At 50.8% G+C, this 22,205-nt stretch overlaps 3 protein-coding genes across 7 annotated transcripts in view; 1 reads left to right on the top strand and 2 right to left on the bottom strand.

The window, feature by feature from the left end:
• Window positions 1-419: 419 nt before the first annotated feature.
• IL17RE (interleukin 17 receptor E) lies at window positions 420-15,702 on the bottom strand. 5 transcript variants are annotated; one of them, XM_032458916.1, is made up of 17 exons: window positions 11,484-15,702; window positions 10,614-10,739; window positions 10,256-10,271; window positions 9,551-9,673; window positions 8,841-8,944; window positions 8,463-8,622; window positions 8,229-8,368; window positions 7,287-7,355; window positions 6,318-6,384; window positions 5,071-5,246; window positions 4,943-4,990; window positions 4,817-4,862; window positions 4,497-4,645; window positions 2,740-2,808; window positions 2,180-2,231; window positions 2,001-2,099; window positions 420-1,569 (listed from the first exon to the last, which is right to left on the bottom strand). In XM_032458916.1, the coding sequence occupies exons 2-17, from the start codon at window positions 10,731-10,733 to the stop codon at window positions 1,016-1,018; spliced, it is 1,992 nt and encodes a 663-aa protein (XP_032314807.1). In that variant the 5' UTR covers window positions 10,734-10,739; window positions 11,484-15,702; the 3' UTR covers window positions 420-1,015. The 5 variants fall into 5 exon arrangements, with proteins under 5 accessions (XP_032314807.1, XP_032314808.1, XP_032314805.1 ...); XM_032458917.1 differs by lacking the exon at window positions 10,614-10,739; XM_032458914.1 differs by lacking the exon at window positions 11,484-15,702 and having other exon boundaries at window positions 4,943-4,987; window positions 10,614-11,467.
• CIDEC (cell death inducing DFFA like effector c) overlaps window positions 7,667-22,205 on the top strand; it is a 25,558-nt gene continuing 11,019 nt past the window's right edge. Inside the window, exon 1 of the mRNA XM_032458938.1 lies at window positions 7,667-7,671. The gene's annotated coding sequence lies outside the window, so the exon portion shown is untranslated. The remainder of the gene's footprint in view (window positions 7,672-22,205) is intronic.
• On the bottom strand, window positions 15,830-18,634 carry JAGN1 (jagunal homolog 1). The gene is made up of 2 exons (XM_006173337.3): window positions 18,388-18,634; window positions 15,830-16,795 (listed from the first exon to the last, which is right to left on the bottom strand). The coding sequence occupies exons 1-2, from the start codon at window positions 18,474-18,476 to the stop codon at window positions 16,333-16,335; spliced, it is 552 nt and encodes a 183-aa protein (XP_006173399.2). The 5' UTR covers window positions 18,477-18,634; the 3' UTR covers window positions 15,830-16,332.

Here is a 22,205-nt window from a genome sequence, read left to right as displayed (position 1 = left end):
TGACCCTTTGTGGGACAGGAGCTCTAAAGGCAGGGACAAGGGGCGCCAGAAAGTGGGCTTTTCACCACTTCCTGGCCTACGTGCAAGTGTGGTGTTGGGGGGGAGGAACCCAGGACCCAGAGCCAGGTAGACAGGGTCCTACTTGTGCTGTTGGCATGGCTGGCTGCCTGACAATGGACCATACCACCTTTCTGAATCTGTGTTTTCCTTTCTTCTCTCTGAAGAATCACAGCGAGGATCAAGATTTCTGGGATCTCCTTTGCCTTCTCAGAGGCATTGCTTGTGAGGTGACAGATGTGGATGTGGGTGTGGACGTGCAGGATTTGGGCCACAAAATGATGCATAACCATCCCCAGGCATGGTCTTGCTGACCCTTCTCCCAACTTGGCATCCCAGGCACACTGGAGAAGCACCATGTGTTTCTTAGTTTATCCATCGTGTTTGCCTTTATTCATCTTTCTATATCTCTAGCTCTACAGTCCGTTCTTCAACCTGGCCACACAGGGCCCAAGCCTCTTTCCCTGAGTCCAGAGGCCTCCCTCCCTCCCTCCTTGGTCTGGGAAAGGGGCAGCCCTGGCTCCCAAAGGGGTTTTCTCTCCCCCGACCCCCTCAAGAGCCACCTCCCACTCAGAACTGCCACTCTCCCTGCCTTGCCTACCCCTGTCCAACCTCTCCTGCCTGGACTGGAGCATGTGCAGACTACTCTCTCTCTGGAGTTTTGGAGAGCGGAAGTGGGACGGTCCCCCACCCGCAACAGGCCTGGGGTCAGAGTTCTCAGGAAACAGTGACTCACCCTGGGTTCTGAGGAAACATAAGCCTGAGGAAGAAGCCTGACACGCGTGGGAAACGGGTGGGGGCAGTGGGTGAGATGCTCTGCTCCGGGGCTGGGAGGCAGAGTGAGGCTTTTTGGCCAGTAGTTCGGAGAAGGCACCCCAAGGATTCCAGTGTACAAGCCTCACTCGGTGGGGTTCCCGCCAGTGCGGCCACAGACATCCGGACTGCGCTGGAGCTCTGCTTAGCCTTGGTCTGCAAGTTTGGCGGCCTCGCGTTCCAGTTGGCGACAGAGCTCTAGGCGACCCCTCAGGCATGATCGGGCCCCGAGACCGCCCCAACCAGTGACTTTGGTGGAAGGGCACGCGTCCAGCGCCCGCAGCAGGCGTGGCAGGTCGTGCAGCAGGCGGTAGCGTGGCAGGGCGCGTAGCGGCGGGGGAATGTCGCCCTTGGCGCAGAGGCGACTGAAGTAAGCGAGCAGCAGCAGCGGGCGCGGGGCGGCGCGGAGCAGGGCGCGCAGGGGCGCGGCGCGGGGATCCCGGCCGCCGGCGGGGCTGGGGCCCGCGCTGCCCCACAGCAGGACCACGGTGCCCCGCTCCCGCGCCACGCGCGCCCGCGCCGCCCAGAGCCACGGCAGCGGGCCCACGCGCGCCACGCGCGTCCCCTCCCACAGGTCCACGATCACGTCGCGCCCGCCGCCCAGCGCGACCCGCAGCAGTTCAGCCAGCGCTCCCACCAGGAGCCGCTGCGCCTCGGAGTCCGCCGCGTGCAGGAGCAGTACCGGCGCTGGGCCCAAGCCTGGGGGTGGGAGAAACAGAGGAACGGGGTAGGGGGCCCAGACAGCCCAGCCCTCTCCTCCCTGGCCTCAGGGCTACATGATAGGGTGCCCGCCCCAGTTTCTTATCTGCGCTGGGGGTAGGCACCGGATGCAGCTTTAGCCTATAGGGTGCCTTTGGTTGCCCAGGAAGGGGCGAGGGCAGGCTGGATTTACGCCTCACTAGCCTCTTGCCTAGAGAGGGCACAGCGAACCACCTGCAGAGGGACCTTTGCCCTGCCTGAACCATTCCCGCCCACTAGGCAGCCTGAGGCTCAGCGCTTCGGGTAACAGCTAGGCGCATCGGCAGGGCAGTGGCTGTCTGGGAAGGGAGCCTGGGTAGGAGAGGGATGTGGGCAACTAACCTAGGAGCCAAGAAGGTCTGAATGCCCAGGATCCCCCCGAGTGAGCTTACCTGACAGTGGGCGCCGGCGGGTGAGGACCATAACGACGCCCAAGAGGGTGGTGAAGGCCAGCAGTGCCAGGATCAAAAGCCCCAGGTGTCTATGAGAGACTGAGTCAAGCAGGGTGAGGCCCAGCCCAGCTCCTCAGTGCCCAACCTCCCACTTACCCCTTCCCCTCCCAAGAACTCACCGTCTGGACACAAGAGGTGCTTCCAGGCAAACTGGACATCTGACCTCCACACCTGAGGGCACAGAGCCCCCCACCCCTGTGAGCCAGGGCAGCCCCTCCTCCCAGGGAAAGTGGAAGGAGGCATGGGGTTGGAGAAGGGAAGTCTCCCTGGTTAGGGAATTCCTCCAGCCCAGGGTCTGTGTCTCGTGCAGTTCCAGCTGGGCACAGAACAAGGTCAAGAGCGGCAAACTCAAAAAGTAAACCCAAAGTTTACCAGGGCATCCATGAGGGCCTGGAGGGCACAGGTCCTGACTGAAGTAGTCAGACACCACTGAGCTCCAGCCCATTATCACCAGGCCTGAATGTGGACACAAAGCACCAGGTTTTCTGATTTTTCAAGAGATGTCAGAAAACAGCTTTATAAAATGACATCTCCCAATATTCAAATGGTAGCAGCAAATTCCAATTTTGAACATCACGCTGGCCTGACCAAACATTGTTGCAGACTGGATTTGCCCCATGCGCCACCTGTGGAGTAGATGCCAGGGGAGTGTATGCAGAGGGAGGGCAGGATTCCTTACCAGGACACAGCCCCCCGGCCTCAGGAAGGGAATGATGAGGTCTAGTGTCACTGGGCTTGAGCCCTGAGTCTGTCGGAACAAAGAGCAGGAATGTCCCCACAGAAGCAAGCTGGGCTCTGTCCAGCCTTGGAGCGCTTGCCCCTCCTGTGCTCCTCCTTTCCACACCCCCTCACCCAAATCCAACCCAGGCTTAGGGCCCAGTGCCACCCAGAGAAGAAGGCTTCCCAGGCTTCATTCCCAGATCCTGCTGATCATTCCCAGATCTGAACTGCTGCACAGACATACCTTAATCAGGCAACTGGGCCCTGGTCAACAAACACACTCTAGGGGCCTACTCTGTGCCAAGCCCTGAGGAGACAAGGCTGGCACAGACATTGTCTCTGCTCCAGCAGCTCACAAACCAGGAGGCTAATTATACACTGCCTCCCTTCTCTGTCCTGCACAACTGAAGGGGCAGCTTGTCCACTGGAAAGAACTTAAAGACTCTACAACTTGAGTCAGGAGACCACAGCTAACAAAGTCAGGCTAAACTCTTGCCTTTGTGGCTCCCAGTGTGGGATCTCTGCGTGGAGATAAGCTACCTTCCTCCCTGAGTCTCAGTTTCTTCATTTGTGTATGAGAGATAATAATCTTATTTTCCTGGGTTATTGAAAGCACCACATGGGAATATGCACTTGAGTGCCCTTTATAACACACAGTGCAGGGTGGGTTCATTTACTAGTAGCAGCCGTTATGACACTGTGGACTTCTTAGAGGCACAGACTGTGTCATATACTTCTCTTCCATCTCCCAGGACCTAATACAGAGTGGGCCCAGAGTAAGCATTCAATAAATACATGATGAACGGGGCAGAACTGATAGCCATCTGTCTACAGGCAGGATGTGGATTTACCCTGTGTGAAGAGGGTGCTGGTTAGGGAGCTGATCAGTTTCCATTCTTTGGGAACACCCTCCACTCCCTACCCGCCACCCCAGCCCCTGTCCCAGACCCCAGGCAGGTCCTGATGCAGTGGCTCTCAAATCATGGTTAAACTCAATGAAGGTGGTCTTTTCCCAGCCCACAGAAAGGAGTCCATGGATTTAGCTTTCAATTTTAGATGACCCCACATGACTTAGTCTTAAATCTTAAGTATTTGCTACCACCTGTCTGCTTGGGAGCCCTCATACAGTACTAAACAAACAAGCTGCACACGAGTGAGAGAGAACTCAAAAGAGCTGGCCATGCTTAGTCAGCCTGCTGCTGTGGTTTTGCGGCTTGACTGTGGTTTTTATGTCACATATACAGAAGAGAGTCGGCCAGACTGTTTTTGGTTCACATTAATAGGGTTAAGCCTGTCAGTGGTTTACAGTATTCAGCAAAGAGCCCTCAGCTTCCAGGGCCCCGCCTCCCAAAGATACTCAGAGAACTCCTGCCAGACGCCCTGTGGAGGCAGGCAGGGGAGCCAGGGTAGAGGACAGCTGGGTTCAAGAGAAGGCATCGATCGCTATAAAATGCAGCGGCAGTCCGAGTGGGCCAGAGAACAGCTGGGGGTGGGAGGGCCAGCCTCTTGCTTCTGTTTACTCCTGTAGACTCAGAAACTAAAAGGATGAGAAACTGCTCTATCGAAGACACCACTGACTGGCAGAGGAGGCAGATGAACAAAGGCCACTCAGGTAAATAAATAACCAGATGATGTCAGTTAGAGATTTGCTGGCCTCCACCTGCGGTGCCGTAATCAACAGGTCCTAGTGGGGGCCGAGCCCTGGCTGGGCCATACCTGGCTGATGCTGTACACAGGGGGCACCCAGCTGTCCTGCCCCAAGCCTGGGTGGCTCCAGGCAGCACTGAAGGTGGCACGCATCCGTGAGGAGAAGTGAAGGATCAGCTGCTGGGCCTGGGTATCCATGCTCACGTTCCAGGAGGGGGCTGCCAGGGGGTGAGAAAGGGCATCGGGTGAGAGACCTGTTGGCGGAAGGTGATAGGAGCTGGGCTGCAGCGGACAGAGAAGTCAGGGCGGGGGTCGAGTTGGCTCAGTCACAGTCAGGTGAGGGTGAAATGGTGGGATGGGGTCCCAGCTGGGGTCGCTTGTTGGCTCACCAGTCCGGCGGGGGCATTCAACGTGGCTACTGTTTCTGAAAGAGAACTGAGAAATGCAAGAATGGCAAGTCAGCAAGCTCCAGGCACCACGCACACCCCTCCCCGTCCCGTCGCCCATGCTTGTACCTTGAAGCAGAGCTGGGGGTGCAAGTCCACCTTCTCCAAGACGTACTGCTGTGGTGGGAGAAGGGAGTCAGGGAGAAGGGCCCCAGGCCCCAGCCCTGCCCACCCGGGTCCTGGGAGGCCGGACTCACCCCCTCTGACTCTTGAGCTGTGGCATTGGGGATGTCTTCACAGATGGTGTTCCAGCCTTGCCTCTGGCAGAGGGAGGCCTCCAGCTTCACTGGGCAGTGGAGTGTCGGTTTTATGACCATCTGACTGTGCTGGCTGTAGTCAGTAAATGTCACTGACTCCCAGAAGTCCGAGCCATCTGGGCAGGCAGCAGGGGCAGAGGGTGAGGCCCGGGGAGGCCCGAGTCCTATCCCCAGGGCACCAGGCGATGTTTGTGAAGGTGCTCGGCACGGCCCTGGCCTAGGTGCCTGATAAGTGAGCATGCGTCCTCCGGCCCCTCCTGCTACGTTTTCTATTTAGCTGTCTCCTCTCCTTCCTGCGCCTCCATTCTGGCCAGCTCCTTGCTGCTCCCCAGACTCAAAATCTTCGTATCTTTGCTTAGGTTCCTCTCAGAAGCAGGAGTGCCTTCCCTTTCCTTCTCTCTTTTCTAAATCCTGCCCATTTTCTGAGCCCAGCTCAGGTGTCACCTCCTCTAGGAGACCTTCTCTGCTCATGACAGCTTGATGGACTTCTCCCTCTCCTGAGTTCATGCCCACAGTCTCGTCCTTAACTGCCACCCTGCCCTGGACCGTAGGCTGCTTTGTGCTATTCAGCTGTCATGTTTGAGGATCCTCTCTCTTCAACTTGGGCACAATATGCACAGATGTCACCAGCCACTTTCACATATGATATTGAATTCAAGCCTCGTAAGGAGTTGGGTAGAGCTCAGTGGTAGAGCACGTGCTTAGCATGCTCAGGGTCCTGGGTTCAATCCCCAGTACCTCTGTTAAATAAATAAATAAACTTAATCATCCCCCATAACAAAAGTTTAAAAAAATAAAAATTACAAAATAAGGAGTTGGAAAGTGAAGCAGAGCAATTATCATTATTTTACAGATGAGGAAACTGAGGCTCAGAGATGACTAAGTGGCAGAGCTAGGATGTGAGCCCAGATCTTCTAGTCCATCCTCTTAGGACACTACCTCCTGGGCTGCATATTCCTGAACCTCCCACAGTGCCTAGTACAAGGTTCAGCACTCTGATTTATGGGCAGGTTGATCAGCAGACATGGTAACCCATGACTTCCCCCCACTGACTCCAGAGAAAGCGCCCGCACGCCTTCTGGGGACTTCCTCCAACACATGTGTGAAGTGTGTACGTGTGCACACGTGTGAGAGAGAGAGACAGAGAGAGGCTGTGCGTGCACAGGAGTCACACGAGCAGCACTCACAGGCTTCAGGCCAGCTCTGGAAGGGACACTTTTTGCGCCTCACACCATCCTCTTGCAGGTAGGACACCTGTGGAGAGAGGGGAGCAGGGAAGGAGGGTCAGAGGAATAACTTTTCCTATATCACTCAGACTTGAAACTCATTCTGGCTTGACCTTGACCCGATGCAAGCTGCCTGCGCTGGCAGGGCACTGAGCAGGGAGCAGAGTGGCATGGGGGAAAGGGTGGCTGGCACTTGGCACTTGGGGGAGGAACTCGGGAGTACAGGAGTGAGATCAGTGAGTGAAGGGCTGAGTCCTCTTCTCCTGGAGAGGAGAACCTCACCCCAGAAAGAGACAAATCGTGAGGTCCACATGCCTCAACTTTTGCCTTCCCTGGCCTCCGCTCTCAGCGATCCCCAAGGTGCCCAGTGCCCTGGGGGTCCCTCCCTCTGGACTGCCCAACACCCAGTGGTTGTCCCCCACCCCTGGCAGGTGTTCCTTGCCTGCACCCTCCCATTCATCTCCTCCTGGGTGACAAGGCCCCCTGCCTTTCCTGTCTAGTCCAAAGGAGTCTTGATGCCAGGCAACTCAGACTTTTAAGGAGAGGAGGAGGCCTGCCATGGAGACTAGTGGGAGTGAGACTTTTGGGGCCATTTGGAACCTTTTGGCAATTTGATGCCCCAGAATCCACAGTGAAGGCAGCTGTCTATTCTGCCTCTGTGGCCTGAGGCCAGGTCTCAATCCAAGAAAGCTGGGTCTGGGTGGGACTGAGGTTGGAATCACCCCCCCAAGAATGTCCCATGATCAGCAGGGCACCTCCATCCCTGACACACTGTGTGACTCACAGTCACGCTCGCACCAGTCTTCCCAAGCATCTTGTTAACACCCAGTCCTTTTAAAACCTGGCTTACTGGAGACAGTCTTGACCAACTATGCTATCAGGGCGGTCAGGAGTGGAGCGTGGACAACCCACACCTCTTCCTCTGCTCACCTCTATGCACAGACAGGGCAGGAGGAATTCATAAGACAGCTCTACCGTGTGGCCCCCGGACACAATTTTCTGTGGACAAAGCAGCAAAGGGAGAGAAGAGATGCTTGCGAAAGAGGGTAGGCACCCTAGACAAGGGCAGGAGGAAGGTGCGACTGTGGCCAGCACACCCTACTTTTCCTCTTATGTGAGACTTTTCCTCCACTGAGAAATTTCCTCAGTAGTCTGACCATCTGCTCTAGGTGGCTCAATATATGGAATGGGGGAGGGAGGAGACAGGGAAAGGAATATGCATTTATTGAGCCCCCAGTGCATGCCAGGTAGGGTGCTAGGTGCTTGAAGCACCAACTCAGTTAATTACATGCTAGCATCACGGTGATCTCGGGAGGTGTCACCACCATTTTATGAACGAAGAGAGCTGAGGGACTCAGGGGTATCACTTCAGTCTCTGCAAGTGGTGCCAAATGTATACAAGGGCACCCGTGACAACTGGAGGTAGAGGTGGGGAGTCAGGGTCTGGGCTGGGAGAAGGGGGGACATTCTCTCAGGGGCAGTGACAAAAGGGAGGGGGATGGAAGGGTACCGAGACAGATGTGACCACTTTGTGATTTTCCCAGGGAGAACAGCTTCTTGAGAGAACCGAAAAGGCCCCTTAAAGTAACCTGAATCTCACTGGGGCCTCTCACTGGGGTTAATCAAGGGCCATATTCACTTCTCTGCTAGGCATTCATGGTTGCCCCAGGTCTCTGCCTGCCCTTTCCTTCCCTCTCCTGCCAGGTGACAAGGCCCCCTGTACTCTGTTGAGTCCAAATAAGCCTCAGTGCGAGGCACGCAGACTTGTAAGGAGGTCTTGGACAATTATTGTCCCTCTCTGAGCCTCAGTCTCCCTATTTGTGCAACGAGTACCATGTGACTTGGCTTTTACAGACAGACAGGACTCCATACCTGGGCACTGACGTGATGGCTCAGCTCCTCACACTCCAGTGCCCACTGGTGGCAAAGACGCACGCTGACCTCAGGGCCTGGAGGAACGGTCACTTGAATAGCCCGTGTCTCAGGCAGCAAGTCAAAGGAGAACTCAGGCCCTGGGGAGAAGAGGGGTTTGGGGAGCTTGTCTCTTGGCCTTAGCACAGCCACCGCTACCTGCCTGCATCATCCCCAATCACACGACGAGCCTACCTCCCAGCCTTCGTGCGTCGGGTTTGGAGAGACCTTCCACTGCCTCTGGATCTGAAGGCTGCATCCTTTTGGAGCGCAGCCCTTTGTGGGAGGTGTCTGGGGAGGGGACAGAGATGTGATGGCCCTTCTCAAACAGGCAACGGCAACTCAGCAGCTTCCTCTGCAGGCAGAGAGCAAGGTTGGCCTTAGTCCAGGAATCAGGAACTCTGGAACCTGGGGCAGCACAGGCAAGCTGCTCAACCTCTAAGCCTCAGTGTTCCTAACTGTGTAATGGGCAGAATAGTCTACTTAATCTCCATGCTTCCCAGATCTCTCGTGTGGCTGGAGAGCAGAACGAGAGGCCAAAAAGGGCAGAGTTGAAACTGGCGGGGAGAGTACCTGAGTGGACGTCGGCATCCTGTGTGTCCGACAGGACCGGAACCGGAACTTGTAAGACTTTTTGGACTTCTGCACCACAAGGTGGAACCAGCCCCACTGAAGACCTGCATAGAGAATGACACATTTACTATCCAGCCCGTCACGGGCCCTCCCTACCTGGAGATGTGACCCGGTGTTGGATAGTCAGTCATTTTCTATCAAGGAGGGTAATGATATCAAACTTTAGTCCTAAAAGTTAGGCCACAATCAAAAAAGGTTTAATTTCTTAAGTAGAGAAAAAGCTATATGTATACAAAGATGTCCATGGCAGCATTATATGTAACAGTGAAAAATTAGAAACTGTCAATTCTTAAACAGTGTATGGGCATTTAGTATGTCCTGGGCACTGAGCTAGGCAAGGAAAATAGAGTTGAGTAAGACAGGTCTTACTTTACAAGTAGAAGGTAATAATAGTAAACTCATAGAACGAAAACATTCTAATCCCAGGAATTGGTGCCAGCTGAAAGGAGAAACACCTTCACAAAACGACACAACTGAACTCACAAATACCAGTCACGGTGTGCTGTTTCAGGATGGCCTAAATCTCTGCCGAGGCTGGCAACGGGACAGACATCTGTTCTAGGGCAAGTTTCACTTGCCTCAGTGTAAGGGGCCCCCAGTACGCCTGTAATTTGCATCTCCACCTCCACCCAAAGGGCTGTTTCTCATACCTGAGAGACCTGACAGGAGACGTAGGCACCAACAGCTGGGGCGGTGGCAGAGCCAAGCACACCAAGGCTTTGGGGAGAGGGGCCGGGCCGGCCAGTTACAGCGAGGAATTTGCGCGGACTGTCCTGTGAAAGATGAAAAGGGAATCAAATGGTAGGGTCCCAGGAGGTCCCTCCTGCCTCAGACAAGTTGGCCTTGAGGCTGAGCTCTGCCACTTATATCCTGGCCAAGAGACCTGGGGCAAGTTACAGACCTCTCTAAGCCTCAGCTTCCTCATTCATAAAGCGGGGCTGCTGTCAAGATCACATCAGATAATGTGTGGGAAATGCTTTGTAAAGTAGAAGGTACCATAAAATAGGAAGGATGATTATTGCATTACTGACAAGGAGGAGGGACCAGTCAAGGGGGGCTGCCTGGAGATTTACCTGGCTCTCATTTAATCCTCCTCACAGCTCAGGGGCAACAGTTTTAATTGTACAGTCATTTCTACCGTGCTTTGTGCCCCTCAGAAATGGAGCATCAGAGGGGTTAAGAGCACTGTCTGCAGCCACATGTTGGCTATGTGGCGAAATTACAGTGCAAATCCAGGCTTGTCCTGATTCTAAACCCTGTGCTTTTTCATTGATACTATGCGACTTTCCAGGCTGAGAACCAAAAACTAGAATGGAAGGATGGGGAAGAGGAGCAGAGCAGGGAGTCAGACTCACCAGTGAAACTGTCATCCTGAAGGCACAGGGCCCAGTGGGGAAAAGAAAGGACAGAAGTTAATTAGCAGGGATTCTCATGAACATTCTCCCTGAGGTCTTTGCCTCATATCACCTGATTCAGAGGCCAATAAGCTAACAGCCCATCCACTCTGGCTCTTTTCTTTCCAGCTCCACCCTGCCCATGCCCTCAGTGCACCAGGACCTTGGTTACCCCTTTAATACAGTGCAGAGAACAGAGTGAGGCCGCCATCAGAGCACAGGGCCTTGGGTGGTAGGAAAGGACAGGCAGGAGACTGGGGAGCATTACCAGCCTGCGCCAATCAGGTGACTCCACCCGGCAGCAGCAGGCGCACCTTACCATGCGGGAGGCCAGCAGACAGCGGGTGCTCCAGCAGGGAAGGTAGGAGCAGCCAATCCCAGCGGAGGCAGAGAGGCCAATGAGAGGCAGGAGCAGGGCTGCTAGTCTGGGGTTCCCCATGGGCTTCTGTGGGGTCAAGGCACCCAGAACATGGCTGGACGGTCTGAAGGTGGGCAGCAGGGCCTTGCAGTGCAGCAGCAGGGAGTGCAGTACCAGCCGAGCCCTTGCCTCAGCCTGCACCTGCCCCGCCCTGCCCCAAAGCTCCGCCCTGACCCCAACCAGCCAGCCAAGCCACATTCCTTCTTCTCCAAGCGGAGGAACTAAGGGACCCCTGACCCCCCAAAACCCCACTCCTCCTGCATGGAGGGTAAGGGGCTCCTGCTCTGGCAGAGAAATAACAGAAAAGCGGCCAGCACAGGGTTAGGGGGATGGCGGGCTGCACCCATTTCTTAACCCCTCCCACTCCTGCAACACCCTGAAGATCTCACCCTCCCCTTAACACACTCCTCCACTTGGATCTCCCCTGGATGCATGCTTCATCCTCTCACTTAGAGGATTAACAGAGCTTATTAAGTACTACCCTGCATTGGGTGCTGAAGACAGAGCTGACTGAGGCACCATTGAGAGTTGGGCAGAACAACAAAAAAGCACTATGGATGCACATAAACCTCACATGTCCCCATTTGCACCCTGGTTCCCACCTGGCTGACTCTCAGTGCCTAGCTTTCTCTCTCCTCATTGGCCAGTTACGGCCCTTCTGCCACGGGGGGCCTCTGGCTTCAAGGAGCCACTAATCAGTACCGTCTGCTCAGAAAGCCCCAGTGCTCGTGCTGAGCCCTGGAGCTGAGGTTGTGGGCCCCACGCACTGACCTGGTTTCGTGTGGTTTCCGATGCTGACGACGCTCCATTCTCTGTGGGGACCCTCCCTACCGTCCCACAGCTTCCTCCTGCTCGTGGAGTGCTTGAGCTGCTTCAGCCCTCACCTTGGTGACACATGCAGTGGAAAGAAAAGTTTGGGGCACACTTTCTGGGTGAAGGCATCTTGAGACTGCTGCTGTCCCTCTGCACCTTTCTGTAGCCTGACCATAGCTGTCTTCAGGCCAATTCTGGTTCCTAAGTCAGGTCCACTGTCTGGCGACCCCATTGTACCCATTATCCTCTAGCTTTTGAGTTCCTTAGAAGGACTCTTTATTTTTCACATTTCTCCAGTGCCTACAGTGGATGTCATGAAATAGGTGCTTTGTAGTTGAATAAATGTAAATTATAACACATTTCATCTAAATGTAAATTATGATACATTTTGTGTAATTATGATACATTTCATAAGCACTTTCATATTTGACCCTCCTAATCACATTATGAGACAGGTAAATGAGAACTATTCATTTCATAGAGAAATAAGGAAGCCGAAAGGAGAATGACTTGGTCAAGGTCAAGGTCTCTAGCCCAAGGAGCTCCGATTCTGCCAGCCTCTCACAGTTCATTTCTCTTTCTACCATCCTTTATGGCCTCTCCTCCCACTGCCTCACTCTCTTCTGCTCCTGGGAACCCAAAAGGGCCTGCCTAGCACAGCTCCGTCTTGTGGCCACTGCAAACAAGTCAGTCAGACGTGAAGGAAAGCGTGGTCTGGCCATACCAAGGATAGGCTAGGGAGTCTTGCCAAACCTTCGCCTAACCCACGGTGGTTTAGATCCACACTGATAATGTGTTTTCTAATGCTGGGGGCATGAAGTGAGAAACTAGGCTCCATTCTAGAACATCTTTCTTTTTTGACCCCTTTTATCTTTTGATCTGATTCTCACAATGAAAGCACTTGGTTAATTGCTCCCTGACCCCGGCTAAGGTATGGTAGGAGAAACAGAAGAGAAATGAAAGAGACACATACATACACAAAGAGAGAAAGAATACAAAGGGAGGAAAAGGAGCACGTAGAAAAAGCAGAGGAAGAAACAAGAATGGCAGACAGAAGGGAGAAAAGGAGGCCTGCATTTTATTTACGGGTTTGCTGGTTTACTTCGCTATTGTGAAGCCTGTTCCAAAAAGGGCTTTAGGTAAAAAGCACATTCCAGCACACCCTGGGGAACGGGAGTGGGTCAGATCAACATTTGCTGAACTCCTACTGTCAGGCTCTGGGCCCTGTGCTTTGCTCACATTATCTCACTTTATTGGTCCTACAACCCTTGAGATCAATCTTTATGAAACCATCTTACAGACTAGGAAACACTAGGAAGATTAACTTGTCCATACACAAAATGGAGAGCTGTGACCCACCCCCATGCTTTTCAGCAATTTTTGCCAGAACTCACTGCTTGGGGAGATCTGTGGTTTCTGGGCCCTGTGGTCCACAGAAGTTCTAGACTGACTGAAGTGATGAGCTGGCAGGGTTAACAGCGTGAAGGAAGAAACTGGAATAGCTGGAAAGAACAGACTAGTAGGCCTTACAGGAGTGAGTTATCAGTGATCAGACTTCTAGGACAGTAGGGATTTTTTGGCAAGTGTATACAAGGGAGGAGGAGTTCCGTGGTTGGAATAGGAGGTGGCCAACTGGAGTAAAGGCAACAGAGGTGTGCAGTGAGCCTGCAGCACAGAGGCCCGGTCCTCTTGGAAAATGGCCAAGGCGTTTCACCTGTGGTTTGAATGAGCTGATCCAGATTCCATGCTCCAAAAACCTTTACTTGGGGACCAAGCCAGGAGCTCAGGAGGATCTTGGCAGGCCCCTGAGCGCACTCAGGTACAGTGTGCACCGCGGGGGCCTTGGGAGGCTGTTTTCCCTGACAAAGCCTTACCCGTGCGTGAACTCTGGTCAGACAACGCGGCAGCATCTCCAGGCTCCTCCTGTAAAGGCAGATTCCTAAGGTCTCCCGGGGCAACTGTGCCGACTGTCAGGGCTCCCTGGTCAGGGAGGGCCGACCGGTAAGACCAATGAAAACCAAGAGTACACAAGCGCCCCTTTCTTACCTCTGCTCTTCCAGAAGGGATCAACCTTCAGAATACAGAGGCAAGAAATTATGCTTAAGAGAAGAGGCACAGAGCCACAATCTGAGAGGGAAACACCAACACTGCTCATCAAGGGAAGGGATTTTGATACTTATTAAGCACCTACTATGTACTATACTGTTTATATACATTATTCTACTTAATCCTCACAACCACCCTGGGTGGTAGCCACTATGATCCCTGTGTGTTAGATCAGAAACAGAGTCTCAAGTATCTTGCTCAAGGCAAAAGGCTGTGAAATGTCTGGCTAGACTTCCAACCTGAGTCAGTCTAGTATCAGACTGTGTTCTTGCCACTACACATTGCCTTTCTCATGGACTCAATGCTCCCTAAGAGTTCTTAAAATGCCTACACCCTCTAGCTCTGTAAACTTCAGAGTACAACAACCATTCCTCACATTTATATAGTGTTACATACTTCTTAAAGCACCTTCACAAGACTTTACCTTATTTGAGCTTCAAAACAATCCTGTGAATTAGGCAGGGCTGGTCTTGGTACTTGACTCTGTCTTCTGACCCAAAGACAGTGGTCTTACCAGTAAATCAAGATCCCTTTCAAAGGGGCTCTTGTTTGCTTCAGGGAATACTACAACCATGAGGCAGGGGGTAAAAATGATTGGAAAAGCAGAATCCCAACAACCCAAGAAGTAGAAAACGAAAATGAACCAACTGGCTTTTCTGCAGTGACAATAACTTTCATAATTGGTCCTAAAAAGCACCCCAAGACTGTAACGTACCATTTGAATAATCAAATAAATTTTAAGCTCTTTTAAGAACTATAATTATTAATATCCTGATTCTTTGAAAATTAACAGTCTGTGCCTGATGCACGTAACTCCATCACCAACTCATATCCATCTGCTCCTCTCTGCTCTCCAAACTCTCCCCTGCCTCAGTCTAGTTCTTTCCTCTGTGAAACAGTCTACAGTAGGACAAGTTACTTCACCCAATCAACTCAGAGTGCACCTACACATTCCATGCTGGGCAAGGGGTAAGGCAAAGACATGTAAACTAGTCATTCTGTCAACAGAAAAGGTAAAATTAAAATGTCATGTGAGTTCAAAGAACCCTCACTCCTTGAACTGAAGGAACCAGAAGGCTCCAGAATTACCATATAAACTAGGTCTTGAATGATAAGTAGTAAAGGAGTATGAAAGTGGAAATGGGAAAGCTTTAAGGAAACTAAAAACACATGGAACCATTAAGGGGATTCATAAGAAGTTCTGCTGACTGAGATAGACAGTGTGAGTGAGAGCACTGGAGATAAAGCAGGAGCGATGCCCTGGGACCACACTTCGGAAAGGTCAGAAGGAGACTAGGGGATTTTGGTTGCTGAAAAAAATAATGGCACATAGTAGGGACTTAATGATGATGATCCAGAGCTGCACTCTCGGTATACTCACCTGCACACAGGGATGAGGAAGAGGAACGGGTATGAGGTAGGAGGCAAAGGGTTAAGTTTGGGACACACTGAGTTTGAAATGATTAATCAGGACACCTAGAGGAAGCGGTTGCGTAGTTAGAAGCACTGCCAGTACCTAAGAGTGACTGAGTACATACCTAATGTTTATAGAACAAAAGAAAGACCAACTCTGGAGAGTGCAGAGATCTGCGGTTAGAGATCTGGGCATCATCCAAACACGATAAAGCCAAGCAGGTGAAGAGCAAAGGGATATACACCTTTTACGCAATAAATAATACCTGTGCCAAACCTTTAGAAAGGGCCTTGAGTTCACGGATCTCTTTCCCACTTCTATTTTTAAGGTATCTGCTCCACATCATTATCTATTGTGTTCATTAGTTTCACATGCATACCATGTTTCACAGAGACTGCAAATTCTCTATATGCAGGATACTTCAAAATCCTTTTGGATACCATAATACAGTATTAGACACATAACCGACACTGTTAACACTGAATGATAAACATGAATATCCAACCAAAAGAAGAGCCCATAACCCAAGCTGGATAAATGAGAATGGACCATTTTACAGGTGGAGATTAAATGTATGGCCCATGGTAGTTCCTGCCAATCAGCTGCAGGGCTGCAACTATGACTTCGGTTCCCTACACCCAGTTCACTTCCCTACACCCAGTTCACTTCCCCACGGCCACTGCCAGGTTTCTCAGGGAGCTTCTACCAAGCTCCTAGTGTCTAAGGTAACTCAAACAATACACTTTTCACACACTGTCAAATCCTGAACACAAGGCACAGGGTAGACAAGGCAGCTGTTACTTTATTAAGGGTCTTTTTAATTAAACTGCTTCACAGTAGAGACCACAGCTTGCAGGGGAAGCAGCCTCCCAAATGTTTCCTGCCCCGTGACCTATAGATGGAAGCAGAATTTGATTTACTCCCTATCTCCTTCGGTCTCGGTGGCTAAGGGGTGAAGGATGGAAGTGGAGAGAATGACCAGGAAGAGGCAAGGATGAAGCTCAGTCTTAAAAGAAAAACCTTGAAGGACCTCAACTTCAACCAGCTGAAGTTTGTTTCACAGCTGCTGATCACCTAGTTCCACCAACCATGAATACACTGAACACAGTTTCACCACCAGCTGATGGCAACAGACGGGGCTTTCCAGAATTTGGGCCTAGCTTGCACTAGGTGCCAACATAGCCGCTGCCAAAATCACCGGAGATTTTAGAACAGCTCCTCTGCCCTCTCACTCCACTGGGAGGGAGGCCCAGGCTTCGCCTCACACTGCAGTCTGTCAGGCAGGCTTCATTTACGTTTCTTCTCCTGTGTGCTGGTGAACCAAGAGTCTAGGAGTTTCTTGCTGTAGTATAACTGCCAGGCATGCACTTGAACCACCAGCACCAACACCAGATACATGACGGAGACGGCCGAGAAACCAAAGAGGAAGCGGTAGGCCTTGCCATGGCGGTAGAGCTGCTGTGCTGCAGGGAACATCTCCATGCTGCCGTAAATGAGGGGAGCGATGGAAAAGAGCCCCATGCTGATCATGGACAGCACCAGGTAGCTGATGTTGTTGCGAGGGAAGGAGAGGAGGCCCAAGAGGGAGGGCACAATGCTCAGTAGATAGGGATACTCCCATTGATAGGGCATGGCCACCTGATCGTGCGACAAGAGCCTCAGGTGTCCCACGCTCATCTTGGCAACCAGCAGCAGCCATATGACCAGATGCACGTAGGTCAGCTTCTTGATTTCATACTTGAGGGTCACGCTGTGGGGCAGAGCAGAGGGAGAAGTACCTTTCATTGAAAATTTTCTTACCACCAACTCTAAGCCAGGCAACCATACTGGACACTATGACAAATGTAAATAAGATATAGTTCCTATCTGGAGGCTGGGCACAAGGTACAAAGAAAATAATTACAAAACAAACTGGAAAAGATCTAGTAAGTCTATGTTGTGAAATAGACAGGATCACAGGAAGGAGTAATCAATTTGGCTGGGGATGAGCTGTCGAGAAGGCTGTCTAGCCAAGGCTGATACTGGAGCTAGGCTCTGAGGGGTGGGTGGAGATGGGCGGTCCAAGCAGAGGTAATAGCACGCAGGCAAGAAGGCATGAGCATTTGTGTTCCAGGAAAGCAAGTGGTTGGGTGTGGAAGGAGTACGCTGTGGTGGGGAAGGGAGTAGCAGGATCTGAAGTCGCAATGAAAGAGCCAGCTAAAAGGCAGAAGAGTAATTCAGGGCTGTGTAAGATGACTCTGACTGCAGCACTGGAGTATAGCCTATGGAGGGAGGTATTGACAACAAAGAAAACAACTCAGGCTGCCCATATTTCCCCAGCTAGAGTACATTTTTCATCTAAAGGAAGCACAGATTTCTCTTCTTTGAATTCTCTCAGGTCCTAAATGTAGCCCCTTCACACCTCTGAGGACAGAGTTTCTCCTCTGAACAGGCATGAAAACACTGGCTTGGGCTGTGAGGTCCCTTTAGGCAAGGGTCTAAGGATAAGAGTAAAGTGAGGGTCCAAAGAACCTGTCATTCTTTAAAGCTCTGGAGAAAAAGATGTGGAAAAGATTCTGGGAAAGTTTAATGGATAAAAGGAAAGAAAATCTTTTAACAACAATTTTTTTTTAATTTTAAAAATATTCATTATGGAAAATGTGGAAAGGTTGGGGGGGAGGTAGTGTTGGAAAGCAGTCACCTGAAGACTTCAAGTTCTATGAAGGCAGGGACCAGCTTTGTCAATAAACTTTAATTGACGGTATAACATGCACAACAAGACCAGGGCTGCTTTCGCGTATATCCTCAGTGCCTAGCATAATGCATGACGGATAGAAGCTCAATAAGTATTTGTTGATCGAATAAACGAATGTAGAAAACACCCCTTACGGGGGAAGGGGTCGGTTCATAAAATTCATTTTAGGCAGGGCAAGCATGAACTTCAGGCTCCACATCTCCCAAACAGCCCAAAATGGAACAACTACCACATGTTGGGCAGACTTTTGTGCAAGATTTTATGCTACGTCCTTTACGCGACTTACTGGCTAATTCTTCACCCAAACCGAAAAGGTAGGTATTTTTCCCTTGTAAGATGAGGAGACTGAGGCTCAATTAGAAAGTAGGTCCCCCAGGTCGGACAGCGGGGCCGCAGCGCTCAGGCGGGGCCGGACCCCTCAAGGCACAGAATGATGGAGGGGTGGAGCTCACGGGAGCGACGGGGCTTTCCGGGACTGGGGACCAGTCCCAGGCCGTCCCGGGAGGAGGGGACTTGGCAGGTGCGCGGAGGCAGGCTGGGGAGCAAGACCCCGAGGCCGGGGCGGCGTCGCGTCCCTGGCCCTGCAGGCTCCTCGTCTCGCTTCCTACCTCATCTGGTAGTGCTTGGCGACGCGCTCCCGGTGCTGAAAGTCGCTGCCGTCGGTGCCGGCCGCTCGCGGGCCTGCCCGAGACGCCATTGTCCCGCTCAGAACCCCAGAGCCCCTCACGCTGACCCTTGGCCACAACAACCACGCCAAACTGTCGGCAGATGTGGTTAAAGCCGCCTCAGGTCCGCTACCCGACAGCCCAGCGGTCCGGTGGGGACAACTTCCGGCCCTCTCTGTCTCTGGAGGACCGACTCTGTGGTCACGCCCTGCGCACGCGCACGCGCACACCGAGGCGGGCGCTCTCTCTTTTTCGGCCCCGCCCCGGTCGTCTCTCCTCGTCCACCCACTTTGGGTCGCGCAGGAAAGTAATCCCTAGTGTTGGCATCTTTTTGCATGGCTGACTGCAGATGCTCCAACCTCTCGAGCACTTTCACTTTCCTCAACACCAGTGTGAGTTTAAGACGCCTCAGTCTTCACTTCACAGATGGGGAAATTGATGCGTGCAAAGGTTCTGTGGCTTTGTCAAGCGCACACATCATCCATCCACACAGTCTCAAAATATCTCCTCATGGATGAATCACTGCAAAGAAGAAACGGTAACCTTACAGTGCAGAAACCTGGCACGCACTCCCTTAACCAAGTAATCAAAGTTAACTTGCCCTCAAGTGAGACAAACTGACTTCTGCCTCATGATACACATAGTATCAATTCTGTGACATTCTTGCCCAAAATACTAAATCTGGATCTATTAACGAAGAGACAACAGATAAATTCAAATTGAGAGACATTCTACAAGATAACTACACTACACTTTTAAAAAATGTCAAGGCCATGAAAGAAAAATTCAGTAGAGGCAGAAAGCAGAATGGTGGTGCCAGGGGCTGGGGGAAAGAAGGAATGGGGAGTTGTTTAATGTCTACGGAAATGAAAAGGAAGATGAAAAACGTTCAGAGATGACTGTGGTGACGGTTGCCTAACACTGTGACTGTACTTAATGCCACTGAACTGTACACTTAAAAATGGTTACTCTCATGTACATCTGACCACAATTTAAAAAGTACATAAGAAAATTTCAAAATTGTGGTAGAAACAACTGAAGCATCTTTCATATGTTTAAGAATCACTTGTATTTCATCTCCCTGAACTGTGTTCCTATTCCTTCCCCATTTTTCTACTACATCATTGGTCTCAATTTATAAACAGATAGCAGAGAAAGAAAGGAGAGAGAGGGAGAGAGGAGATGTTACCAAATGCAACTCGGGTCCCCTCGCCGGCATGCAGTAAAGCCAATCTACTGACACTGGGCTGTAGTGAAGGAAAGTGCAGCGTTTATTGCAGGGCACCAGCTAGTGCTCAAAACACCCGAACTCCCCGATGGGTTTCAGCAAAGCATTTTTAAAGGCAGGGTGAGGGAGGGGTGTCTCGGGGTCTGTGATCAGCTTGTGGGCAATTCTCTGATTGGCTGATGGTAACAGGGCAGTTCACGGGGGTTAATATTATCAATCCTTAGATGCCAGTAGGTGCTCATGATCATCAAGTAGTTAATTTCTTCCATTTTGGTGGTGGTTTTAGCAAGAACTCAGAAAATATATCAGATATTATTATTTAGGTACTTCAGGGAGGAACTAAAGCAGAAGATATGGGGGAGGGATCTGTCCCAGGAAGGCCCTATACAGTCCTGCATGGTTACAGAAAGGGCTTCTTGTCTATAATATTAGTTGCCAAATATTTTTCCTATTTATTGTATGTCTTTTGGCTTTACTATTGTGTTACAAGTTTAACATGCAGAATATGTTTAAATGTGGTTGAACATATCATCTTTTTATTTTTAAAGGAGGTACTGGGGATTGAACCTCATGCATGCTAAGCATGCACTCTACCACTGAGCTATACCCTCCCCCAATCTTTTCTTTTTTAGTTTCTCAGTTTTAACTCATAGCTAGAGTCCTTCTCCACTCCAAGGTATCTCAAATGATTTTATGCATTTCAGAATTTGAGATCCATGCTCAGACATCTGCCTCCCTGACTCAAACATGAGCTCCTCAAAGAGAGGAAGCCATCCCCCACCCCGACAGCTACCCGCTGACTTTAGCCTGTGGTTGTCTTTGTCTTTTCTGTGTGTGATTTCCATGATGCACCAAGTGTGCGTCAGGGCCAGCATGCTTCTGAGTCATCCACTGGATTCTCAGTAGACACTAAGCACATGTTGGATGTTCAATAAATGTTTGAGGCGTGAATGTCCAAGGGATGGGCCCCAACCTTTTCCCCAGAGCTTCCTCCCTGAGGTATTTTTCCTTCTGGCTCTTGGTCTGCCTTAAAGTTTAGTGATTTATGTTCCTGTCTCCTCACCCTGCTCATTCCCTTCTGGAATCCTTTGATGATGTTTCTTTTGCCTTGAATGCCTCCCTCCCTTCCCCTCCAACCACACACAACCCAGGAGTTCAAAAGGCTGGCTTCCAGTCCCAAGAGGAGTGCTATAGACTGAATGTTTGTGTGTCCCCACCCCCATTCATATGTTGAAACAGCATCCCCAGTATTTGGAGGTGGGATTTTAGGGAGGTGGGATTACTGTCTTTATAAAAGAGATTCCCAGAGGGGAGGGTATAGCTCATTGGAAAAGCACATGCTTAACATGCATGAAGTCCTGGGTTCAATCCCCAGTACCTCCATTTTAAAAAAATCTATAAATAAACTTAATTACCTTCCCCTCTTAAACAAAAAAAAAACCCCAAAACAAATGGACATTATCTCTTTAAAAAAAATAGAGATTCCCTTGCCCTTTTACCGTGGGAGGACACAGAGAGAAGGCCATCTGTGAACTAGGAAGAGGGTCCTCACCAGACATCAAAGCTACTAGCACCTTGATCTTGAACTTGCCAGACTCCAGAACTATGAGAAATAAATGTCAATTGTGTATAAGCCAATGGTATTCTCTGCAGCAGCCCAGACAGACCAAAACACTCTGGTCTTCAGAAGACTGACTTCCACCAGCCAGGATTTAGCTGACGGCTCACCTCTCAGGCCTTCCGTAAGCCCACGGGCCAATCCAGCTCTCCAGCCATTTGCTAAAATATCACCTTGTTTTGTTTTCTTCCCAGAACATCATTATCTAAAATTATCCTGTTTACTTGCATATTTGTGCAAGGTCTGAGCTCCCCTCTCCTCCAGGAGTGTCAGCTCCTTGAAGTGTGGGACAAGGCTGTCTTGTTTTCTGCTGTATTCTCAGCCCCTAGGAGGTCTGGCATACAGAAAGTGCCTAATAAGTATTTGCTCAGTGAATGAATGATGGTTGCCTGGGAGCTTCTCTTGGGAAAGATTTAGATGTAATTATTATTATCGTTATTATTACAGCTATTTATTGAGCTTGAAAGATGCATCAAGCTCAATAGCAAGTACCTTTCATTTTTCTCTCATTTAATCTTCATGACAACCCAGCAGTAAAGGAGTTATTTTTAATCCCCATTTGTCAGCTCCAACTGAAGCTTAGATGAGTTACAACACACAGCTCGTGCTACACTGCTGGTTTTCAAAATGGGGTCCCTAAGGAGACACAGCTTCAGCACCACCTAGAAACCTGCTATAAATACACTTTCTTAGGCCCCACCCAGACACACTGAGTCAGCAACTCTGCTTAGAGCCCAGCAATCTGATCTCTAACCAGCCTTCCATGTGACTCTGATGCACTAGTGTGAAACACCCTACGGGCCAAAAAAGATGAGCTTGAAGTCTTTTTTAAAAAACAGCTTTATTGATGTATAATTTATATACCATACCCATTCAAATATATAATCCAATGGTTTTTAGTATATTTGAAGGGTT

Source organism: Camelus ferus, chromosome 17, assembly GCF_009834535.1.
Source record: "Camelus ferus isolate YT-003-E chromosome 17, BCGSAC_Cfer_1.0, whole genome shotgun sequence".
In the NCBI taxonomy this organism is placed as follows: Eukaryota; Metazoa; Chordata; class Mammalia; order Artiodactyla; family Camelidae; genus Camelus; species Camelus ferus.
The sequence above is the reverse complement of the archived record's forward strand: the minus strand, read 5'-3'. Positions and strand labels throughout refer to the sequence as shown.

What these genes read in the sequence shown, in the direction of transcription:
- IL17RE (XM_032458913.1), bottom strand. Translation starts at nt 10,910, where the DNA reads ATGTGGCTTGGCTGGCTGGTTGGGGTCAGGGCGGAGCTTTGGGGCAGG. An exon ending in TCTCCTGTCAGGTCTCTCAG is followed by an intron (nt 8,945 to 9,550) that starts GTATGAGAAACA and finishes TTCTCTATGCAG; the next exon opens with GTCTTCAGTGGGGCTGGTTC. An exon ending in GCACCTCTTGTGTCCAGACG is followed by an intron (nt 2,100 to 2,179) that starts GTGAGTTCTTGG and finishes TGCTTGACTCAG; the next exon opens with TCTCTCATAGACACCTGGGG.
- JAGN1 (XM_006173337.3), bottom strand. Translation starts at nt 18,476, where the DNA reads ATGGCGTCTCGGGCAGGCCCGCGAGCGGCCGGCACCGACGGCAGCGAC. An exon ending in GCCAAGCACTACCAGATGAG is followed by an intron (nt 16,796 to 18,387) that starts GTAGGAAGCGAG and finishes TCTGCCCCACAG; the next exon opens with CGTGACCCTCAAGTATGAAA.